Genomic DNA, 21,563 nt, shown 5'->3' with positions numbered 1-21,563 from the left:
CAAAGTAGAAATCCGTCATCATGTGCCGATTTCATCATTGGTGGTGGTATATATTGCTGATGTCTTCCCTGATTTGAGGGCTAGTATTCATGTTGTTTTCTCCATACCTTTATTGCATATCACTGCTAAGTCTATGAGCCAAGAACAGAAAGCAGACCAACATGCAGAATCAGAAGAAAAATCATCAGTCATTTGCAGAAATGCCAACAGCAGCTGCATGCTGTTCAGTCAGTGCTTTTGCAAGCAGTGCTGAATGCTTCTGCACACTGAATGCTGTTGCCTCTCTTGGAGGTAAGCTTTGGCTCCTTTTTGTAAGGTCTGTTGTTCTCAGTCCAGCAAAGTCATTGAAAGGAGGGCAGGAATTTGGGCTCCAAAACTTAGGGCGCTTACCTGTCACCAGCACATGTTTTCTTTACATGAGTTAGGCTTTTACTGTAAAGAGAGCTGTGCAAAATTTACTGCTTGTGCTGTCTTCTGCACGTGTTCCAGCAGTTTAATGCTAGAAACAACCCATTTAAGTTGGGAGTGAATTAACTTACTTTTATAGCTATTGTTTATCTGTGTAAATGGATTATTGATTCATAGCCAGGCTGTTATTTTTATTTGAAAAGAGGTGGTCTCTTTCTCACGAACGGTTTCAGCTTTTTCCCTTTGATGTTTGTCAGTCTCTCCTTTTAAAAACAAAGGGAATCCAAAGGTTCCATTTAGCAGATTTTTGACAGTTAATTCCATTTGCCATCTCAGTTGTGATTTCTAGACTGACGGCTATTTGGCAGCAGTTCAGTGCCATCCAGCTAACTACCTGGCATAGAGTTAGATTTCAGTTATGCTGGCTTTTGATTTCTCTTTTCATGCTCTGTTAAAGAGTAATTCCTGCTCTTCCTGCTTTCCTCCTAAAAAAGCCCTTTCTATAGAAGAGGTCTTCAAATATTACAGAGCCACGGAAGTTATGGAAATCTGGATATCAGTATGTAAAATACTTGCAGGCAGAATTAAACAGATCTGTGGAGCTTTATCTAAAAATATTTTACCAGTGTTCTAGAGACACTGCTTTTTGGTTCATCGTTTTATCAGCATTTTGGTTTTCCTTTGTGTGTATTTTCTCTGAAAAGCCCCTTCATCTCTCCAGTATGAATGTATAGGAAGGAAGAAGACCATTTTTTTCTTTTCCTTGCTGGAGGGTAAATTAGACCTTCAGACAATTTTGAAAGACTCATTTGAGCATTGTGCAATAACAAAGCAGGAGGGGGAACCAGTGTGTGGCCACAGGCCATTTGAAATGAAGTGATAAGCCATGGGGTCTCTGCTTTTTGTGAGGCCTTTTTTGATAGCTAGAGCTCGCCTGGTTAAAATTGTTCACAGATTGCTGCAGTCTCATGTGCAAACTTATTTTCACATGCTGTATTGCATCCCAGGAAAATAACAAAAATCAATGTCTTGTTCTGATCAATCATGTTTGTGTTCAGGAGGTCACTGCCTCTATCTGCTTGGCAATGGTGAAGAGAGCAATTCTTCATTAATTGTTTGTATGAAAACTGTACAAAAGATCATTATTCTGACCCAGTAGATAGGACTGCTGCATGGTAGGGATTGTATTGTATTACTCAGCAAAAAAAGTACAGTAAAACCAAGGAGACTTGGTGCTTTTTATACAGGAGAAAAACTGCCAGAAACCTGTGAATATCTTAAAGAAGGAAAAATATCTGTCTGACATCTGTATTATTATCTGCTGGTTTGGTTTTCACCTTTGGCTGTAACAGTGCTCTTTTATCAACCTTTCTTTATATTGGTTTCATACTTCCTAACTGGATTGGTTTTTGTGTGGATTTAGGATAACAGTTGTAGTGTTTCCTTGAGTAATCCCAATCCACAATCTGTCCTGTAGGAGAAATTAAGAGAAAAAGAAGATGAGATTAGCTGTGAGTATATCTCAAGCAGGTGGAGAGGTCTGTACCATCTCTGAGCCTTCTGTGGAAGCAGAAAAGTGTCTGCCTCTGTGCAGTTTTGGGTATTTACATTGGCAACTAAGGTGACCAAAACCCAGTTTTAACCATTAATAAACAGAATCTAGACAATTTCATTCAATTTCCTAGGACAAGGACTCAATGAATGAGCCAGATTGAAGCTGAAGGGAGCGGAAGGAATCTCCTAGCATAGAATTTAGGGTAGCTGAGTTACAAAGTACAACTTTTTTTGTGAAGAGATAGAATAGCCTTTGCCCTTGGAGGGGCTTGGGAACAGGATTGTGTTGCTTAATACTGTTGCACCAAGGGAAGCTTAAGGTCACAGTAGCTGGATTGGAGGGTCAGCATAGCAGACAAGGCTGCATCAAAGCTGGTGTCCTGTTGCCCAACAGTTGCCTGTGATCGTCTGAAATCACATTTTAAAATAATCCAAAACTATTCCAAACTGTTCTTGTGAACTGTACTACTGGATTGAAGGGTAAAGGCTGGCTTTGAAAAGACCTGTTATGTCTTGGATCTGATCTGTGCTCAGCACTGAAGGAGAAAAGGCCAGCAGGGAAGTGGTTGGTAGGAGAGGCTGCAGTTTCCATCGTGGACTGAAGGACATGGTTTGAAACTGCAGCTGAGCAGTGTGAGAAGACACTTTCCAAAAACAGTGGCAAGGAGAACATGTTGAGGGTGGGTCTTGGCTGATCTTTCTAGTGATATTCCTTGTCCTGTTCTAGTTCCCTTCTAAAGATCCTTTCCTATGGGTACTAACTCGTGTGGCCTGTGTATTTACAAACAACTCATTTTGCAGTTAATCCTTCAGCTGACCTTAAGAAGAAAAAAGGACAGTTTAGAAGTCATAATGTTGAGTGAATTGACAAGGAACACAGATATAGAGAAAAGCAAAGCTGATGTGAATTTGGGTGGTTGGAAGTTCACCATGAGTCACCAGACATGGTGAGGACTGCAGGAGCCCAAGCATGTAAAGGTGATTATAGAGTATGGCATTTCCATCTCAGAAATGGCTTGACTGGTAAAAAACATTTAAAACATGTAGTTTTAAAAACCATTTAAAATTGCAGTTTAGTACTTCACTTTGATTATGGTTTTTAAGAAAGAAGCTTTGCTTCAGACATGGGACAACTGGATTCTGTCCCACCAAAATTAGCATGGAACTAGCTAGAAGACAGGGCATAGTTACCACAGTAAGGATAAATCGAGGTCCTACCATGAATGAGAGCATTAATTACCATCCTCTTTATGGCATGCCATTACCCCTTCTTCTGCCTTCCCTAAAAAGCACACCAAAATGTGGCCCAGCCGCCCAGCCATCTTTCTTCTCTTTCTGCTGATGTGTATTTGGTAGATGTTTGTCTTTACCACAGAATAAACTCAGCCCTGATTACCTGAGAGAGCTCTGAACACAAAGGCCATGTGTGGAGCAAACTCTTCTGTTCACAGGTTTTTCATCCTGACACCTTAAAATTTGTTGTTTAAAACAACAAAGTTTGATGGCTATTTTGTGGTCTTTTAAAAGTTGCATGCCATTGCATGTTCTGTGAAAACACTGGTTTTGTTATTTGGTAATGCTCCTGTAGCTGTGATAATGTGAAAGTGAGTGAGATGCAGAGGTTGTGTGAAATGGTAATAAAAATCTTTTCACATGCCTTCTGTAAAAGTAACACAGAAGTGGCTTTCAGGTAGCCAGTTGTACTGCAGTTTAATTTGAAGTTTCCCATATATTAAGGGTAAGCCCAGAAAGTAATACTTGTGGAATAAACTGGCAGGTTAATACCAATACACCATTAAAAAAAACCAAAAAAAAACCAGACAAACTTTCACTTTTCAGACACAAAATCAGTTCCTTAAGAGACTCCAAGAAAGTCAAGAGTTGTTCAAAAGTGAGCCAGAAACATATTTTTGGAGCATCAGTAAACATGCTTTTCTTTCTGAAATGAAATAGATTTTTCATATTCTAGAGCAGAAAGGCTTGAAAGTACTCTTAAGAGAGTTAGACAAAGTCCTGTTTCTCGATGTTAATGTATAAGTCTGTAGCAAAACATCTTCATTTCTGTATTTGATCTATTCCAGCATCTCCAGTTCCAAGCTGTGAAGAATATTTTGATTTTTGGTGGTAGTAAAGAAATCCAGTGATAGAAGGAAATAGAGTAATGCAGTCTTTCTTATGCCAGATTTAATAGTGCAAGCAGTTTTCGTTTCTATTGAGATTGTTCATCAAGACTTAGTTCAAGATCAGTGCATAATGCACTTCAACAGAGTCTCCAGTCTCCTCCTGCCTTCTCTCTCCCACTGTCCCTGTAGCATGAGACATGGAAAGCTTAAAAGAAGTGTGTGTACTTCCCTGCTTCCCCCTTTTTATTTATTTATTTATGAAAGCAGGAAGACTGGGATGTCTCAGATGCTACAAGTCTGTGAAGTACTGAGGGACACCTTGATGTAGAGGGTGAAAGGTCATGAGAAAAGCAGTGTAGAATAAAATTTAATGACCTTACATGGGAAAAGCAAGCTTGGGTAGAATACAGATATCATAAAGATCCTCAGAAACAGGGAAGTTATTGTGGAGAAGCTTTGACATAAAAGGGAAGAAGTGGAAGGTGTGTGGTTGCTGGATGTGGAGCAAACCTGAAGGGATATACCCCAAAATTCTAAAAAGCATCTGTGAAGGGGAAAAGATGAAAAGCAGGGTGGCTCTGGTGTATTCAGTATGTTTGGTTTGTAGGACTAATGAAGTGGTCTTCCATTAGAGCAGTTTTCTTTTTTGTTATAGAGAGTCTGAAAAAAAAAGAGGGTTAAATGCCTTACTCTACTTTTAATCTCTTTTAGTCTGAAAACCTTTTCTACATGGGAAAGTAGGACATTTCAAACTGTATTTTATTCATACATTGTAATTCTAAGTGTAAAATACACTAAAGTGAATTTGGATCAGTAAAACCTTGTATATCATTTGGATTTGTTTGGCATGAAATAAATTGATTGTGTCTTTATTTTAAAAAAAGAAACACCCTCTCATGTTAGACAGGGCTACTCTGACTGTGTTAAGTTTTGCTAGATTATTTCTGTGGGTATCAGTAGTCTTTGAGCTCTTGTTAAAGAACAAATTGTTTTTCAGTGTTTGGAGAACTGTGGGATGATTTCAAGACAGGCTCAAAGCTAATTGCTATCAGAAGGCAACAAGCAAAACAAAAAGCATTCAAAGAACCAATGAAAAATCTCTTCCCTTCTGAAGTACATCTTTAATTTTGTCTTGCCTCACTAAGTGTCTAGCTGAGAAGATAGGATTGGAACTTCTAATTTTGAAGGTCCTTGTAGAGGATCAGCATAGAGTCTTGTTTTTCCTTTTTGCTGTAAGGGGGAGCAGGAGCGTCTGTGGCTTATGAATGAAAGTGTTTTAGGAGATAAATTAACAATGTAAAATTCTGGTAAAAGTTTGAAAGTGCAAAAGGAACCCAACCTTTAATACAGTAATCAAAGTGCTGCATTATGATTCAGGCTGAGTAACTCAACTTACATTTATTCTTTGGTTTAAATAAATATATTAGCTGTGATCTGATAACAAGTTGTTGCTGGTTTAATCTGTACCAAAGTAGTTCAAGAATTTGTGTGTGGTTCTGTCTGAAGCATTGAGTCAGTTATATAACAGGGAGTAGTAAACTGCCCTGTTTGTTGCCATGGATTTTAGGGGTCAGGCTTCTAACAGGAGTTCTCACAGTATATCACTGAAAAAGCTCTCAAACTATTTCAACTGGAAATCTTCAGAACTCCCCTGTCTGCTTGCTAGTGCTCTGGCAGCATTTTTCCATTCATAGTTGCTTTGGAATGCTTTCATTAAAATAAGTAATTATTGACTTGCAGAATCAGATTAGAAACTGCAAAGAACAAAAAGAAAATTTAGATTACAGTCTTGCAAGTGAAGTGGAAGTGTCATTCTTACGTGAACATACCTTTTCTGAAATTTCACCTGCTTTGTGATGTTGGCATAATATAGTAATTTAGAAATCTTGCTTCTGATTGCTGACCCATTTAATTTGCTATATGATGATGTCTGGTGCAGAAATAGTGTTCAAGAGACAACACAGGTCCACGAGCAGTCCTGCTTTTTTTGTGTATTTTTACACTGGTTTAACCTGCTGCTAAGATGTTTGCATTTGCCAAACCAGAAGATCTGCCTTGCAAGAAATGGATTGTGTTGTGTGGCTGCTCAGGTTCTCCAGGGGAGGGCAAGTGAAGGAGCCTACAGGAAAGATTGAGAGGGACTTTTTACAGGGGCATGTTCTGGCAGAACAAGGGGGAATGGCTTCAAACTGAAAGAGAGTACGCTTAGGTTAGATATTAGGAAGAAATTCTTCACTGTGAGAGTGGGGACACTGGAACTGTTTGCCTAGAGAAGTTGTGGATGCCCCATCTCTGGAAGTGTTAAGGGCTACACTGGGGCATTGAGCAATCTGTTCTAGTGGAAGATGTCCCTGCCCACAACAGGGGTGTTGGAACTACCTGATCTTTGCTCTTCTTCCAACCCAGGCTATCCTGTGATTCTATGAAATTGGGAGGTGGTAGCATTCTTCATGGGAGTACATGTATCCTCCCTCCCTTCCCCAAGTCCCTAACTTTGTGGCTCTTAGAGCTGCCAGGGTAGAGTCTAGGATCTACTACTTAGAAGATACTGCTACTAGTAAGACCTTGTGATAGGTACTGGATGGGATAAGTAGTAAGCCTGGAAGTGATGTAAGAAATTATTGTTGCAACAGCGGATTTTGCTGCATCCCAGGGGCAATTTACAAAGACTTCTGGAAGACTTGTCTTTTAATATGAACTTTAGAAATAATTGGAATAGTTTTTAATAATAGTGCTGCTTCAACCCATTGACACTTTGCTGAACTACCTTGGGTGAAGGCAGAACTTTTGCTTGGGCCAGCTAACTCCTTAGTCCATGCAGATTAAGCTGGTTGTTGCTACCCTTGAGTTGGACTGTGACACCTGGTAGGTGATAAATGTGGTACGCTGTGTCTATGAAAAATATACTTTTTTTGTGATCTTGCCAAAAGATCACAAAAAAAAGGCGTTTTTTTGAAGTCCTGAGTTTGTTCTGTCATGTACCATTATAATTTGGTAGCAGTTTGTGAATGCATTTGTGATTCAAAGAAGTAGTACACACTTAAAGCATCAGAAGACTGGAACCACAAAGCTGCACCTTTATGGTTCTTCACATTTTTGCTGAAGGAAAAAGATAGACAAGGAATTTTTTAAATAACAATGCGTCCTAATCATTACTCTATGAGGTGATCTAAAAATTGTTTTCAATTCACCAGTGTGATTTCTGCTGTCACCAGGTTTCTTTTATAGCCATAATACCCTGCCCATTTTTCTGTTATACCTTATTGAATTCCAAGGCAATGAAGCCAGTTCGCTTTATTTAATAAACTTTTATAATCCACAGTAATGATTAATATTCTGGAAGTCTTTCTGTCACTTTAAAAAAATTGTGCTTAAGTCATGTGAAAGACTGCCCCTTTTTAAATGAGTGTATGCAGTAGTGGACTGCTGTCACCTCTTCTGATATTTACTGTTTAGAAGGGAAGCAAGAAAAGTCACAATGCGTAGCCCATGGTGATGCAGTTTTGTCAGTGCTTTTAAGTGGAGATATTGTTCTGTCAGGTGCTTAATCTTGCAGAAGCTGTAGAGTGATTATTTCCTTATGAAGCTAGATGGTATCATGTTTCATGGGGATTTTTTTATTTACATCTTTGCCATGGCATCTGTTGTGACGGCTTGCCTCAAGTTACTCTTTCCCAAAGACTTCAGACAGACTTTAATAAGGGAAAGAGGAAGATCTGTAGCAGTCTCCTTTATTGGTCATACTTGAACTGCAGTCATGTAATTAAAAAAGAGAAGCCTCTTAAAATTTTTCCCTGTGTAATCTGTGCTGAAATATGTATGAAACAGAGGAAGTCTGTTTTCAGAGCCCTCCTTGTTACTTATTACTTATTTAAGAATCCAAGAGGGGATGATCCCAGGAAATTAAGCTATTGTCTCAGTGCTGTAATTGCCCTGCGATACGATCTCATGTTGAAATGGTATCTCTCCTCTAGATGAAATCTTCTGAGCTGTTGCACAGCATGGGAGGGTGGGGGGTGATATTATAAAACACACAGATTGGAAATTCACCACTCTGTAGAAGGTACTAGAGTTACAGCAAGGAGGGATATTCCCCTTACTGCTAATAAAGTTGTCATGATTTCAAGGACACCACTGCAGTTCCCTTAGCAAAAGCTCAAAGCAGCAATTTGTGTCGGGCCTGATGGAGGGTGAACAGGTGGATAATGGGGACTGTAACAGCAGGGTAACAGTGAGAATGGAGAGTTGATACACAGCCATAATTGCATGTTAATTAAGGAGAAAAAGAGGGAGGCAGGTAGATGCAGGCTGTAAGTGCTGCAGAAGAGACTGATAGAGGGGAAAGGAAAAGTATGGGGGAATTGATGGTCCCTTTGTCTTAGTGAATGCTGTGTGGTGGCTAAGAGAAGGAGGCTGCAGGAGGAGCACGTGAGGCTGCCTTTCACTGGTTTTCAAGATGCTGCTCCCCTTTTAAATCCATCTCTGGTTAGGGTGCTGTAGGGATGAAGAGAGTCCAAATCCAGTTGTCAGCTTCACAGCTGGTTCCTGTCAGCAGCAAGAGACTGCTGGTGAGACTTCTGTCTGTACATGGGGCTGTGGTACAGGGCTGGAGGCTGCCCAGCCTGGCTCCTCACCAGTCCAGAGCAGGGCTGCTGAAGCCAGGTGCCAGCTTCCTGCCTGTGACCGCAGCAAGGGCATTTAGCAGAATGAAATTGGTATCGCAGCAGTAACACTGCACATGCCACAGAGTGTATCAATTAATTTCGCATGCCCCAGAAACTCTGGAGATAGCATGCTTAATATTATCTCCTACCTCAATTAATGTGATTTTATTAGAAAAATATATTTAAGTGGATAGAGGGTGAGGGAGAAATTGAACAGCATTGTGAACAGACTGTTGCAAATGATCAGGTTACCACAGCCTAATGAGTTAAGGCAATGGGAATGGGCATAAGCTGCTACCTGGGTGGTTTTAACTGATGTGCTGTCTAATTGCAGTGGGATAGAAATTAATGTCTTGCCAGCTGCTGTTCTGCATCCAACTAATATTAAAAATGTCGTGGAAACCCAGTGTTTTTGGAGCATCTTCCGCTTCACACGCATTTCTTAGAGCCTGCTATTCTAAATATAATAGTCCTAGTGTCTACTGTAATGCCTGATACTTCTGTTTTAAAAGTGAGTGGCAGAGAAGGACTTGGATATACTGACTTTTCCACCATTACATTGGGCTCAGTCAGGTTTTGGTAAGTTCAGCAAGTCCCTAAGGACACATGAGAAGCAGCTGTAGGCCAGTGCTGATAGGCATTAACCATGCAGCTGTAAGCAGCATTAATGCAGGGATTTGTGCAGTCAATAAGCTCAGTGTTATAGGTGAGGTAAGCCTGAGAACATGACAGAAGTGGGAACAACTTTCCCCCTTTTGTTGCTTTTCTTGAAAGGAAGAAATCAGGGGAGATTGCTGGCCACATTTATCCAAAGGTTCTGCAAGTGTGTATTTTCTGTCTGTGATTTGAGAAGCGTTAGTCTGTTCCAGCCCAAGTGTGCTAACAGCCCTGGGGGTGCTGTGTGCTTGCAGACCTACATCGGCTCCATAGTGGCCTCGGTGAACCCCTACAAGAGCATCCCGGGGCTGTACGACGGCGCGGCCGTGGAGCGCTACAGCAAGCACCACATGGGAGAGATGGCGCCGCACATCTTCGCCGTGGCCAACGAGTGCTACCGCTGCCTCTGGAAGCGCCACGACAGCCAGTGCATCCTCATCAGGTGAGTGCTGCTGGCTGCTGCCCCGGGGAGCCTTTCAGGGGCTTTGGGAGCGTGGCTGTGGGGAGAGCTCCCAAAGAAAGCAGGCTTTTTCAAGAGAGTTCTGAACTTGTTTTGTGCCATTCTGTGCACTTTTAACAAAACCTTTATTTTTTGTTAGCATCTTACAGTTATATTTAGTGGAAAAAATGTATTATATTTTTGTGCATTTTTTGGTCTTCACACATCAAATGTTACCCTAAGTGTTTTCCCACCAGTTTCAACATCTCTGTGCAGCTCAGTAGTTAGTCACCACTAGACTGATTTTCCTGTATGGAGAAGACCGAAAAAATTAACTACCAGTTCTTGAGATATGCTGTAAATAAGAATAGCAAAAGAGAAACCCCTCCACATTTCAGCCACTTAATTCTGCCTGATTAATCTTCCTTGCTTAATCTTGTTGTGCTTTAATTTAATGGTGATTTAATAGCTTCCCGTTTGAAGCACTGTGTCACTGGTATTCAGGATCTGGCTGTGGCCGAGTGTGTGTTAGGGAGCAGTTGGCATTTCAATAGCTTTTCACTGCTTTCAGCTCCTCCTTCCTTCTGGCTCCAGAAGAGCTGAGAATGCAGCCAGCTCTTTTCCCATTCCCTAGCCTGCCAGCTCAGCTGTGTTGGCTCACACAGGCAGGGAGACCAAAGTGTGGCCTGCCAGATAGGGAGGAGCAGGTCACTGCAGCATGGCACCAGGCTCTGGGCAGGGGCTGATGCTCAGGGTGGGCACAAGACCTTGTGTTTCCCCTCCCTCTCCTCTCTTCCTTCACAACATTTATGTGATTAGGCCTACTTGCTGTCACCTTCCTGCACCATGAAGTTACAGGTGTGGAGTTCTTCAGGCACAGGTTGACATGATTTTGGCAGTGTCCCAACCTCCCCAGGAGTCCTTGTGGTGGCTGTAGGACTGACTACAGCATGGGGCAGATGGTGGGACAGAGAGGGGATGTAGCAGAGTGAGAGTAGAAGCTTTTGCAGTAGGCATTTTCTACTGACATTTCAGATTATGGACCAGGTTGCAAGGCTTTGTGGATAAGAGGGGGATTTGGTGTATAGTTCAGCACCCAAGCTGTTGTTAGAAATGTGGATTAGCTGCTTGCAACTTTCTGCAGACTCCCAGGTCACAGTGCCCACCTGCCCTCACCTCTAGGCAGGTTCTGCTTTGCAGTGACACAAAGCTGGGGTGTGGTTTTTTTCAGCTTTCCTTAATTGTATTTCTCCTTCTTATTACTAAATGCATAGTTCTGTACAAATAAAGATGAGTTCAGGTAAAAGTCCAAGCAAAAATGAAATTCACAGAGATCTTTGTCATGTGGCAATAGCTAGCCTGGAGTCATGATTTTGTGTTTTATTGCCAGGCAGTTACTTGTGAGCAGCCTTTGTATACAAATTTAGGGACCGAACCAATTTCTGGTGGCCATTGGTATTTTTGCCATTCTGTGCTAGGCTCAGTATTTTACCTTTCATTCCAGTTCCTCACAAGCTGCCAAGAGGAAGGCAGGTTATGCCCTAAAATGGACATAAGCAGAAGCCTGTGAAGTTCAAGGGGAGCCTTCAGCACTCTCTGCTCTGTAAACCATGTGCTTTGGTACAGATAAGCCGTAATATGGAGAAGTTTTGTATGAGGAATCCCTTTTAAAATTGTTTACTGTGGTCATAGATTGAAAAAGTGATTTGTGTAAGTTCTGTGTTTCAGATAAGTAGTGCAATAACCATATAAGGGTATCTTGTTACTGCAGAAATTGAGGAAACGTGCAATTCAAATTAAAAAAAATCAATGCTAAATCTGCTTTCCTAAAAGAGCATTATCTGCTCTATCTGTGAAGAACTCAGAATAGGATTTTGTAAAATTACTGGAGATTTCCATGGCCTTTCTACAGCTTAGGAAAGTCGCTGTTGTCACATACCTAGTTTAGGGCATAGGAAGTGGAGGTGTGACAGTGTGCTTGGCAAATTCAGCATCCTGGCCATCCTGCATCTCTTCCTGGCTTAGAATTAAACTTTGCAACAAGTCACTGTACTGTCACTGTAACTTTCTTGGTTACTACTGGCATTTGAAAAGTACAGTAGCCAAGTGGAGCTTTTTAGTGTTTGAATTCAGACAAATATTCTGGTCTTGCATTCAATGTAAGAGACAATATAGAGGAAAATTCTGTTGCATCTCGAAAACACAGTAGTTAAAAATGGGGAATTATTCAAGTAGATCTCACATTCTGATAGGCAGTTTGAGCTGCTCCTGACCTTGGGATCTCAGCACGCGGTAGCACAAAGGAAGGCACTTGGAACCCTTTCTGATGATCCTCTGGACTTGAAGTGCCCCCTGCTGGCCCCCAGAATTAGCTCAGCTTTGGTTTGGAGCTGCTTTCTTCAGGCTTTGGGTTCAAAAACCTGTGAAAAGGCTTCTAGTGTTTTGAAATATTAATACTGGGATATTTTTCTGTCTGGGGTAAGGTGAGAGGGTGAATTGCAGAGCACAAATTAGAAAAAAATCAAAATACAGTTTAAATGTGAGACCATTTTTTCAGTATAGCCTTCCAGGTCAGAGATGAAAAGGAAGGAAATACATAAGAGGTGATAAATCAAATCACCCAAAGATGCTTATTTATTGGTGTGTGTAACAGGCATTAATTCATGATAATGCTGCAGAAAAAGGACTTAGCAGCCTAAAATGTCAACAAAAAGGCACACTGAAGAACCTGTACACACCTGGTGCATTAGAATATATACATAGTTGTGAAATGGTGTTTTAACTCTCCCAGGCTAAAAAACTAGAGTTTTTCTGTGGACAAAAACATCTGCATCGATGAATTCTCAGTTTCATGTTTGTCTGAACCATTACTGCAGGGTCCAGTTTCATTTAAAACTGGAGAAAAAAAGCCCACTGTGTTACAATCATCTTCTGATTTTTCAGCTGGATGCCTCAGGAGCATGAAGGAAGCCCATCTAATTTGAGCAATGGCCAAAGAGCTTGTCCTGGAGTAGGAAAGGGGCTGAGCTCTCCCATGATTAGCTGAAGTTCACAAGTTGAGACCAAGTTCAAGTCTCCACCTATAGCCTTTATTTCAAGAATAGGAAAACATCTTTAGATTTGGTTTAGGATGTTTTTGCTGCTCTGTTTAAGGTAATCTAGTCTGTGCAGAAGCAAACCCACACACTTCTCTCAAATAAAGTTGCAATTGATCCACATCAGAGCACTCCTAAAGAAGTGTAAAGGGAGCCACAGCCATTGCTCTGCTCAAGTCAGTGCTGTGAGTGGAAAATCACTGTCTGATACCAGCTTGTTCTCTCTGTTATTATCTGACGTCCTGAAATTGTTGTTTTTCAGTTTGAAAATTAAAATATGAAAATATGAACCAAGCCCTTTATATGGGACCCAGACCTTTGATGGGCATGATGTCCTTGTGAGACTGATGCACCAAAGTTCAGATATGCACTTGATGAAGTATATTTGCTGTTTTGTCTGTGTGTATCTGTCTTGGGGTTTTAAAGGCAGCAGACTGTAGGGCCCCAAAAATCTCATTTGATGAGACTCTTAAAGGGGCTTATGCTTGTTCGTGTACTCAGACACACGGGAGAAATACTGATATTCTCAAGGGGTCAAAACAACAAAAAACTTTATTGACAACTTTAGAAAATCAGAGAACTTTTACAAAGGTTTAGAGCAGCATTCCATCAACATAAAACATTAACTTAGGCCTTTAATTTTGCAATCTCTAAGCTCATCCAATTTTACGTTACACAAAACTCTGATGAGAGGGAATTAGAGGAAGCAAGAAAGAAAGAAAGGGAGAAAAGACACAGAAAAGAACAAGTATAGCTACCACTCCTGGTTCCAGGGATGTACAGCTGATATAAATTCCAAGAGGTGGTAGGGTCAAGACATGCTGGCCTCCTGTCTCAGTTCAAGTACCCTTTGGCCTTCCTGGGCCCTTCCCCCGTGTGGGGCTTCTGGTCATTCAGCCCTCAGGAGCTGGGTTAGGAGTTCCAGAGGTGCTCATGGAGCAGTGCCTTTGGTGTGCCAGGGATTAGCAGCCACTACAGACTGTTCTGTCTCTTAGCCAGACAGAACAGGGAAATGATTTTGTGTTGCATCCTTCAGAGTGAGGAGTCTCTCTCAGTGATCCCTTTTTATGCTGTGGCAGTCATGAGTTCAGGCTGCTGTGCTCTTAACCCAGCATAGAACAAGTCATGGAGAAAGTCTAAAAGATCTTCTAAGTGGGGGCCTTCTGGCCTGCTGTCAGAATTAATATGTTCACAGTCCTGAACGTAGTGATGTGGAACAAGCTGGGCACTTAAACTCATGGGCTGGAAAGGTTGCTGGAAAGGTTGCACTAAAAAATTCATCCTTTTACTGACCTTGTAAGCAAAAGCTTTCTAAGGACTCTGAAAGATTTGATCCCATGTAACTGTAAAAATGAATAGAATGGAGTGGTTATTATTAAATGAGTACAGAACATTGTGTAAATCCATCCTTTGGACTTTGTGGAACTGGAAGTGCTTCAGAGGAAAATTTTAAAAAGTAATAAAAAGTGTATAACATGGGAAATGGCTAATGGAGACAGGCACTTTGAATTTGGAGCATGGACCATCAAGTCATGCACAGCAGAAGGAGCACCAGGGTGAATTGTTGGTTTCTCCTTCCACCATGAGAACTGAGAGATATCCATGAAGCTAATAGGAAGTGAATCTGAAAAAATAAGACCATTTGCTTTTTAAGGAAGTATGGCTAGGAACTCATAGAAGATAAATATATTGAGGGTTACAAGACACATAAAAAACAGGTGTAGACCAGGAAGCCTCTGAACAGCAAATAACTGGAAGCTGGAAGAGCACAGAAGGGAAATAATTGTACGTCTTCCATGGGCATCTCCAATTGGCAACTGTCAGAATAGAACACTGGGCAAGTTCAGAACTGAACAAGTTGTGAGTCTCTCCTGCTCTAAGGAAAAAACAAGAGCATGTAATTGTGCATAGAGCCAGTTGTACCAGAGGGAGGTGCAGGAGATATTTTTCCATTGGCTTTGAATATCTCACTTGTAGAATTGCTCTCAATTACAGTGGGCTAACTTTCAGCTTCCATAGAACTACAGATTCTCCAGATTAAGGGGCAGTGGGTGGGGAAAGAGGCCTGCTGTTGAGCTATATGCATGGCTCAGAGGGAGAGAATTAAGCAGGAAGAGTCATGTATCACTTGATGATTTATTGCACTAGACAAGAATAACGTGAAGCTCTCTCAAAACTACTAGTAGAAGTGTTTTTATGGTGAGTATTGAATTCAGGAATATTAAGTATTTGCTTATTGGGCAGAAGAGATGAGTGAGTGAGGGCCTGCAAAGAAAAAGGGAAAGGAATACTGAACAGGCCAGACATCAAAGGTATATTACATAAAAAACACTACAGAATTTGTTTGATGTGGTATAAATATAATGGGTGAATCACACTTGCTGGAGAATATTGGCAGTTAGGAAGATGTCTCATTATGCTTCCTGAATGTCTCTTCCCTAATTTTATTGTTGACATTCATTTGCAGGAAACTGTCATGCTGGTTTTTTGGGCAGTACCTTTCTTATTTGCTTTTTACTAGAAAGCATCATTATACTTTGTTGTTAGCTAAAATCAGTGAGCTCATTACTCAGCAATGGCAGAGCAAATGACTGTCAAATTATCTAAGCTTGCTCCACATGCCCAGGTGTGCTCCATCAAAGTCAGTGATGAAATTCCCACTTGCTGCAGTGGAAAAGGTGAAGTAAGACAAAAATGTACCCTCTTTCTTTGGGAGTAGACTAGAATTAGGTACAGCTTAATTAGGAGCTAGGCCACAGCTTAGGATACAATGCTATGACTGTAGATGAAGAGTGAATAAACTAGACAAACTTTAACCACAAGTTATATTTCTTAATGGCTCACAGTGTGTTTTTAGGCTACATAATTGAAGGGAAAGGGTATTGGGGAAATGAGCCAAATCTAAACTTTCCCTTTTTAGAGTGTTGGTTTTGAGGAGAAACTGTGTGCATTGCCTTCTGTTTGCATCAGCAGGGTTGCTTATTAACAGTTTGTTTTTAAAGTGTCAGTTTAGCATTATCAAATAGCTTTGTTCTCCTGTGGGTGGTGATGAGAGGGGGAAATTGTGTATTTTGAACTCACATGAATTGGTTGTTTCAACAGGTATATAAAAAGTTTGTTTAAAGAGCATGTAGCTCACTAAGAATTTAATTATTAATTATACAACTAGTGTTCATGTGTTACAATGTGCAGTGGTGTCTCTAACTTCCTCCTCCTCACAGCAGGGCTCTTCATTAGCTGGATTGCTGCAATGTAACCCAGACTTTCCCATCTTAATTCTAAGTTTGGTCATTCTCCCTGACCATTGCTCTGCCTTTGTTGTGACTTTGTTTTAACATGATGGTGGGAAGTGTTGGATAATTGTTTGCATTCAGAGAACTCTTTGTTGTCTCCTAGGTGTGTGTACATATGCAGTCAGTGCCTTGAAATGCTGTCTGAGCAGCGGCATGAAGCTTAAGCACAGCTTGTGTTTTTCCCTGGATGTCATATTCAGGAGGTTTAATGGGGTGTTCTGGCTCCATTTGACCATCACTTCTGATCATCCCAGCCTTCCTGACCTCCTGCAATGTGGAGTTTGGGTGGCCAGCCAGAGGGCTTCTTCCCTGGCCACTAGGACTGTGCAAACCATTTCCTGCTCTTCTTTCAGTGGCGAAAGTGGTGCTGGTAAGACGGAGAGCACTAAGCTGATTCTCAAGTTCTTGTCTGCAATGAGCCAACATTCACTGGAGCTGTCCTCCAAAGAGAAGACCTCCTGTGTGGAGCAGGCTATTCTCGAGAGCAGGTATTAGATCTTTCAATACATGGGTATTTTTTTCAGAAGACATAAGCCTCGACATTGAAATAAGAGCTTGCAATGTATTCAAATATGTGTATGTGTGTTTACTGAACAGTAAGATGTATACTGGAGAAAGGGAAATACTCCATTAAACAAAATTACCTATTGCTCTAGAGAGTTGTGAGCACGGTAGTATCTCTTAGTGAAGCAAAAATATGCAGAGTTTTGAAATGATGGAGCTTTAATGGTGGCTTTGATTTTTGTTTGGGATTGAATTCAGATAATCAGAGTAAAGGAAATGGGTGATGGAGGGAGAAACCTTTGGTTCAGTTTGTGTAGCCTGAGGATAGAGCAGAACAAGATAGAGCATGGTGAGGATAAAATGCTCAAGTGGTAAAAACATGCTGAGGAAAGGGAGGTTAAGGAGAACTGATAAGACAGATGAGTAAATGCATCAGATAAATTGGGCACAATCAACGCAGGCAAAATAGAAATCTTGGTGTTCATGTGAAATGACATGGTTCTAAACTATTTAAAAACAAACACAATTTGAGATGCTATTACTTTTGTTTATCTTGCTTCATCTCTGCTGTATGTGTTGTATCTTGATGTAGTTGTTTTTTTTTTTAATTGCCCAAGGACAAGGACTCCTTACATCTGTCTAGCAATTTATATGTGCTGAGATTTTTTTATTTCTGTCATTTGAGTACTGCAGTGAGAATTGTGTGCATCTTTTGAGAGATCACAAAAGAAGTAGCAAGTAGCAGTTACTATCTGCAGCTGCAGACTTGTTCAGTATGATTTATCCTGTTGCATGAATACTTGCATCTTCTGCTAGGAAACTGAGATGCCTGTTGCTAAATGGAGGGTAATGCTGGGATGCAGGCTGCTGCTGGGAGAGTGTCAGGGGAGCTTGTCAGAGTGCTGTTTCTTTCACCAGCCCCCTGTGAGGCTGTTGGCATGCTGGTCACATGTTCACACTCCTGTCGTTCTCTGTCTTCACAGTCCAATTATGGAAGCTTTTGGCAACGCAAAGACTGTTTACAACAACAACTCGAGTCGCTTTGGGAAGTTTATTCAGCTGAACATCTGTCAGAAGGGAAACATTCAGGGAGGAAGAATTATGGATTGTATCCTCATTTTGTGATTTGACCCATTTGTGGGAAGCACCCGTGTACCTCCTTGATGGAGGACTGAGGGAGAACTGGCTCGCCTTTGTCTGTCCTTTCACCCCATCCTGAAACATGCACAGTTAAATTGAGCTGATGTAGGTGGGAAGGGGAAGCAGCAACACCAAATTCACACATGCACCTGTGCTTTTGTGGCAGTGTGGGGTGTGTGTGCTCCTGGAGGAGCAGCATTTTGTATTGCTGCAGCTAACGTGACATGGCTCATGTGCATTTCCCATGTAATGAGCTAAAGCAGCCTGAGTCCTTGGGAATAACTTGAGGTCAGCCATTTCCCTCATTACTGTACCCAAAGATAAGCTGCTTACTTCTCTGGAAAAGTACTTGAAAGAGCAGAGCTGCTCAGTTTCTGCAGTGTGAGTCTGGGTGGGTTAAACCCTCGGATTTGTCCTGCATTTGAAAAAATCAGACTGTGAGCCAGCTGCACCAGAGGTGTGGGGATGAGGAATATTCCAAGGGGTTCCTACCTGCTGTTTTAAACATAAATTGCTTGTTCAGTGGGAAAAATTTAATTATTGAGGTTGTTTCCAAGCTTTAGGGGGGGAAAAAAAGCAAAGCAAAACAGATGATGTTTAAAATGCAGAATCTGCCTAGTCCAGTTTTGATGGGATGGAAGAAAAGGTGTTGATACACTGATATTAGAACTGCTACAATATTGTCATTGTTGCTACTTTATCTTGTATATTGTATGAAACAGGCTTAGCATGCTGTAAGAAAAAACCATGATAGTGTTCCTATTGTCTCAAGCAAAAGAAGGAAGATTATAAAAAGCTTCTGCATTAATTGATTTTACTTTATTCCTTGACTGAAGCTTTTCTTTCTGGCTCCAGATTTATTGGAAAAAGTAAGTTGATATTTGCTTTTGCTTAGTTAATTGTGTTTGATTTCATTTTTGTCTGAACCTATGGATAAAAAATTTGTCTTTAAAAATGATCACTTAAGTGGAAACTATTTTTTACTTTGACAGAACCGTGTAGTAAGACAAAACCCCGGGGAAAGAAATTATCATATATTCTATGCTCTGCTGGCAGGGATAGAAGAGAGAGAGAAAGGTGAGTGGCAAAGCACAAGTCACACAACTGTAGTGGTTTTCTGTAGCAGTCAGCAGTGGTGACAGCAGTGGAGAATTTAACTGCAGAAACCCACTAACCCAAGCTGAGAAATAGGTTATTTATTCAGCTGAGATTCAGTGAGTGTGAGCTCAACTTGATAAAGGAACCCACTTAGCTGAAGAATGTCACTGAGCTGATGGTAGTTTTCCTCCCAGCTCTGCTGTGGCCTTGGGAAAATTACTTGGGGACAAACATACCTTATTGTGTTCAAACTGAATATTTTTGCTGGTCCTAAATAACTCCACAGCAACAAAGATAAATAATTCTGGTTGCTCTAATCCTTTCTTATAAAGAATAAATCCACCGAACAAAAGAAATGACATTTGTATATGTGCAAAATGGCCTAAAGCTGTCTCAGCATCTCCCTGTGGGCCTGCTGCCTCTGCATACTAAAAAGCAGAGTTAACTCTATTATGCAGCTAAATAAAACAAAAGCCAACAAAATAACCCCCATCTGATTTTAGTATAAAACCTTGTCTTGTGCATTGTCATAATTTGAGCAAATGAATTGTGAACTGTGTAACTCTGACATAGTAATTTGTGGAGTACTTTTGTTTTGGTATTTCTTTTCACTCACCCTGTTTTCTCTCATTAGATGCTTTTTACTTATCTGTACCTGAGAACTACCACTACCTGAACCAGTCTGGATGTATAGCAGATAAGACAATCAGTGACAAAGATTCCTTCAAGGAAGTCATTGTGAGTTGCTTCTCTAGTTCTTTTACTTTAAAAGGTCTTGAAGTTCAAGTGTGTGGGGCCCATTGACAGAGTAGGGTACAAAGCCTTCCTGTGCTTTCCTCCATGTGTAGCTCTCTCATTGAGGCCTTAATCTTACAGGGACTTGTATTTTCTCAAAATTTTTCACTGTCATTTTGAGCATGCCTTTATCTTTCCTCCAGTATTTCATTTTTACTCCGTTTTTCACAATGTGTTGTAATTTAGCAAAATGCTTATGTTTTGAAATGAAAAGAATATCTCTTGGGAAGTCAGTAAGACTTTTACATGCCTTTGCTTTTTCCTGCATTATTTTGTATTACATATATATATATACACATAGATATACATATATGTATGTATGTGTATATGTATATAAGCATGTATGTATATGTGCATGTGTGTGTATATATATATCACTGGTTTTTTAATCTGAAAGCTTTGCCCAAATCATGTGGCATCTACTGGGTGGAGTCTGCAGTGCAGCACACAGGGAGCAAAGCACCTGTGACTCTTTCAGTTGCAGCTGGGAAATCCACTTGTGTGGAGTAACTTACACAATAGAGTTATGAAAACATAAGCACAGATTAAAAACCTGGGTCCTGATGGAATCTCTCTGAATGGCTTCATGTCTCACCTCCACTGCAATCAGCCCATACTGACCACGCTAATTCAGTATTGTAGCACTGAGGTCATGTGTATTAGATTTTAAAAATCAGATAAAGCATTTGGTTTTATGCCCTTCACCAAACTTGTTTTTTGCTTAGCTATGTTAATCTTTTTGCCAAATTGACAAATTAATATATAGTGGATGTAGAAGTTTTTTTTCAGTGTAAAAATTCCTCATCTTGTATGGCAGAAGAAAGTGTTGGAAACATTGGTAACTTACCTATATTATAGTCACATGCTGAAGTTGATTATCATGACATTTAATCTGTGCTAATCATCCCAGGCTAGGCAGACCATGAAATCAGCTGGGCAGGTGATGTTTGCCTGCTGCCTGCAGTGTGGGCAGGCGGGGAGCAAGGCTGCCAGGCTGCATTCCCAGAGCAAGAGGTGGGCAGAAACCTCCACAGCACACCCTCACCTGTCTTTTCCTGTTAAAGTCATCTCCTTTGCCTCTTTTTATTGCAGTGTAAGACTTGGAAATGTTACTTAAGGGAAACTTTTTGTAATAGGAGACAGGAAGATGAACTTGTAGTGCTGCTGCCCTTTTGTTGTGAGAGGTTTTCTTTACCAAGTAAATCTTCAACCACTATCTCTACCCTGCTTTGAATTGTGGGAATGTCTGAGGCTTTTGCATTTGTAATGGATGATTTATGAAAGATAAAATATATTGTCTGTCAAGCACTTGCAGTGGTTACAACATGATGAGTCTGACTGCAATGGTACAAAACTGTGATCTGGTCTCAGGCTCATATTGCACCCAAATTTGGAAAGTTTGGTCATTTCAAGAGGCATACAATTACCCCTTCTGTGTCAAAGTAAAGCATGCATTCCTGTTGTTTTAGTGTTTCTTTTAATATTTTACTATTTGCTCTTCTCCTCATTTATGTAGTTGAGCCTTGATTGTTGCCATATTGTTTATTTGTAAATTCAGCACTTTTTTATGGACATCTTTCTTCCTCAGTTTGACAGGAAGTTGTCAGACCACATTGACAAGGTGCATGTTTGGGCACAAAAATGATGAAATCTTACATGCTGCTGTGTTTTCTCCCCCATGCCTTGTTATCTACAAGGCCAATAGGCAAATTTTGGTAAAAACATGCAGGAGGTAATCAATTAATAATTCAAATTATAGTAATTACATCTGATTCATAACTCAGTGGGTCGTT

At 40.7% G+C, this 21,563-nt stretch overlaps 1 protein-coding gene across 1 annotated transcript in view; it reads left to right on the top strand.

Moving 5' to 3' along the window:
- MYO10 (myosin X) overlaps nt 1-21,563 on the top strand; it is a 161,165-nt gene that overhangs the window by 78,636 nt on the left and 60,966 nt on the right. The window contains exons 4-9 of the mRNA XM_056484179.1: nt 9,661-9,848; nt 16,587-16,721; nt 17,721-17,845; nt 18,733-18,746; nt 18,870-18,954; nt 19,610-19,713. Of these exons, the coding sequence (XP_056340154.1) occupies nt 9,661-9,848; nt 16,587-16,721; nt 17,721-17,845; nt 18,733-18,746; nt 18,870-18,954; nt 19,610-19,713 (651 nt within the window). The remainder of the gene's footprint in view (nt 1-9,660; nt 9,849-16,586; nt 16,722-17,720; nt 17,846-18,732; nt 18,747-18,869; nt 18,955-19,609; nt 19,714-21,563) is intronic.

Source organism: Oenanthe melanoleuca, chromosome 2, assembly GCF_029582105.1.
Source record: "Oenanthe melanoleuca isolate GR-GAL-2019-014 chromosome 2, OMel1.0, whole genome shotgun sequence".
NCBI classification, from domain to species: domain Eukaryota; kingdom Metazoa; phylum Chordata; class Aves; order Passeriformes; family Muscicapidae; genus Oenanthe; species Oenanthe melanoleuca.
The sequence above is the reverse complement of the archived record's forward strand: the minus strand, read 5'-3'. Positions and strand labels throughout refer to the sequence as shown.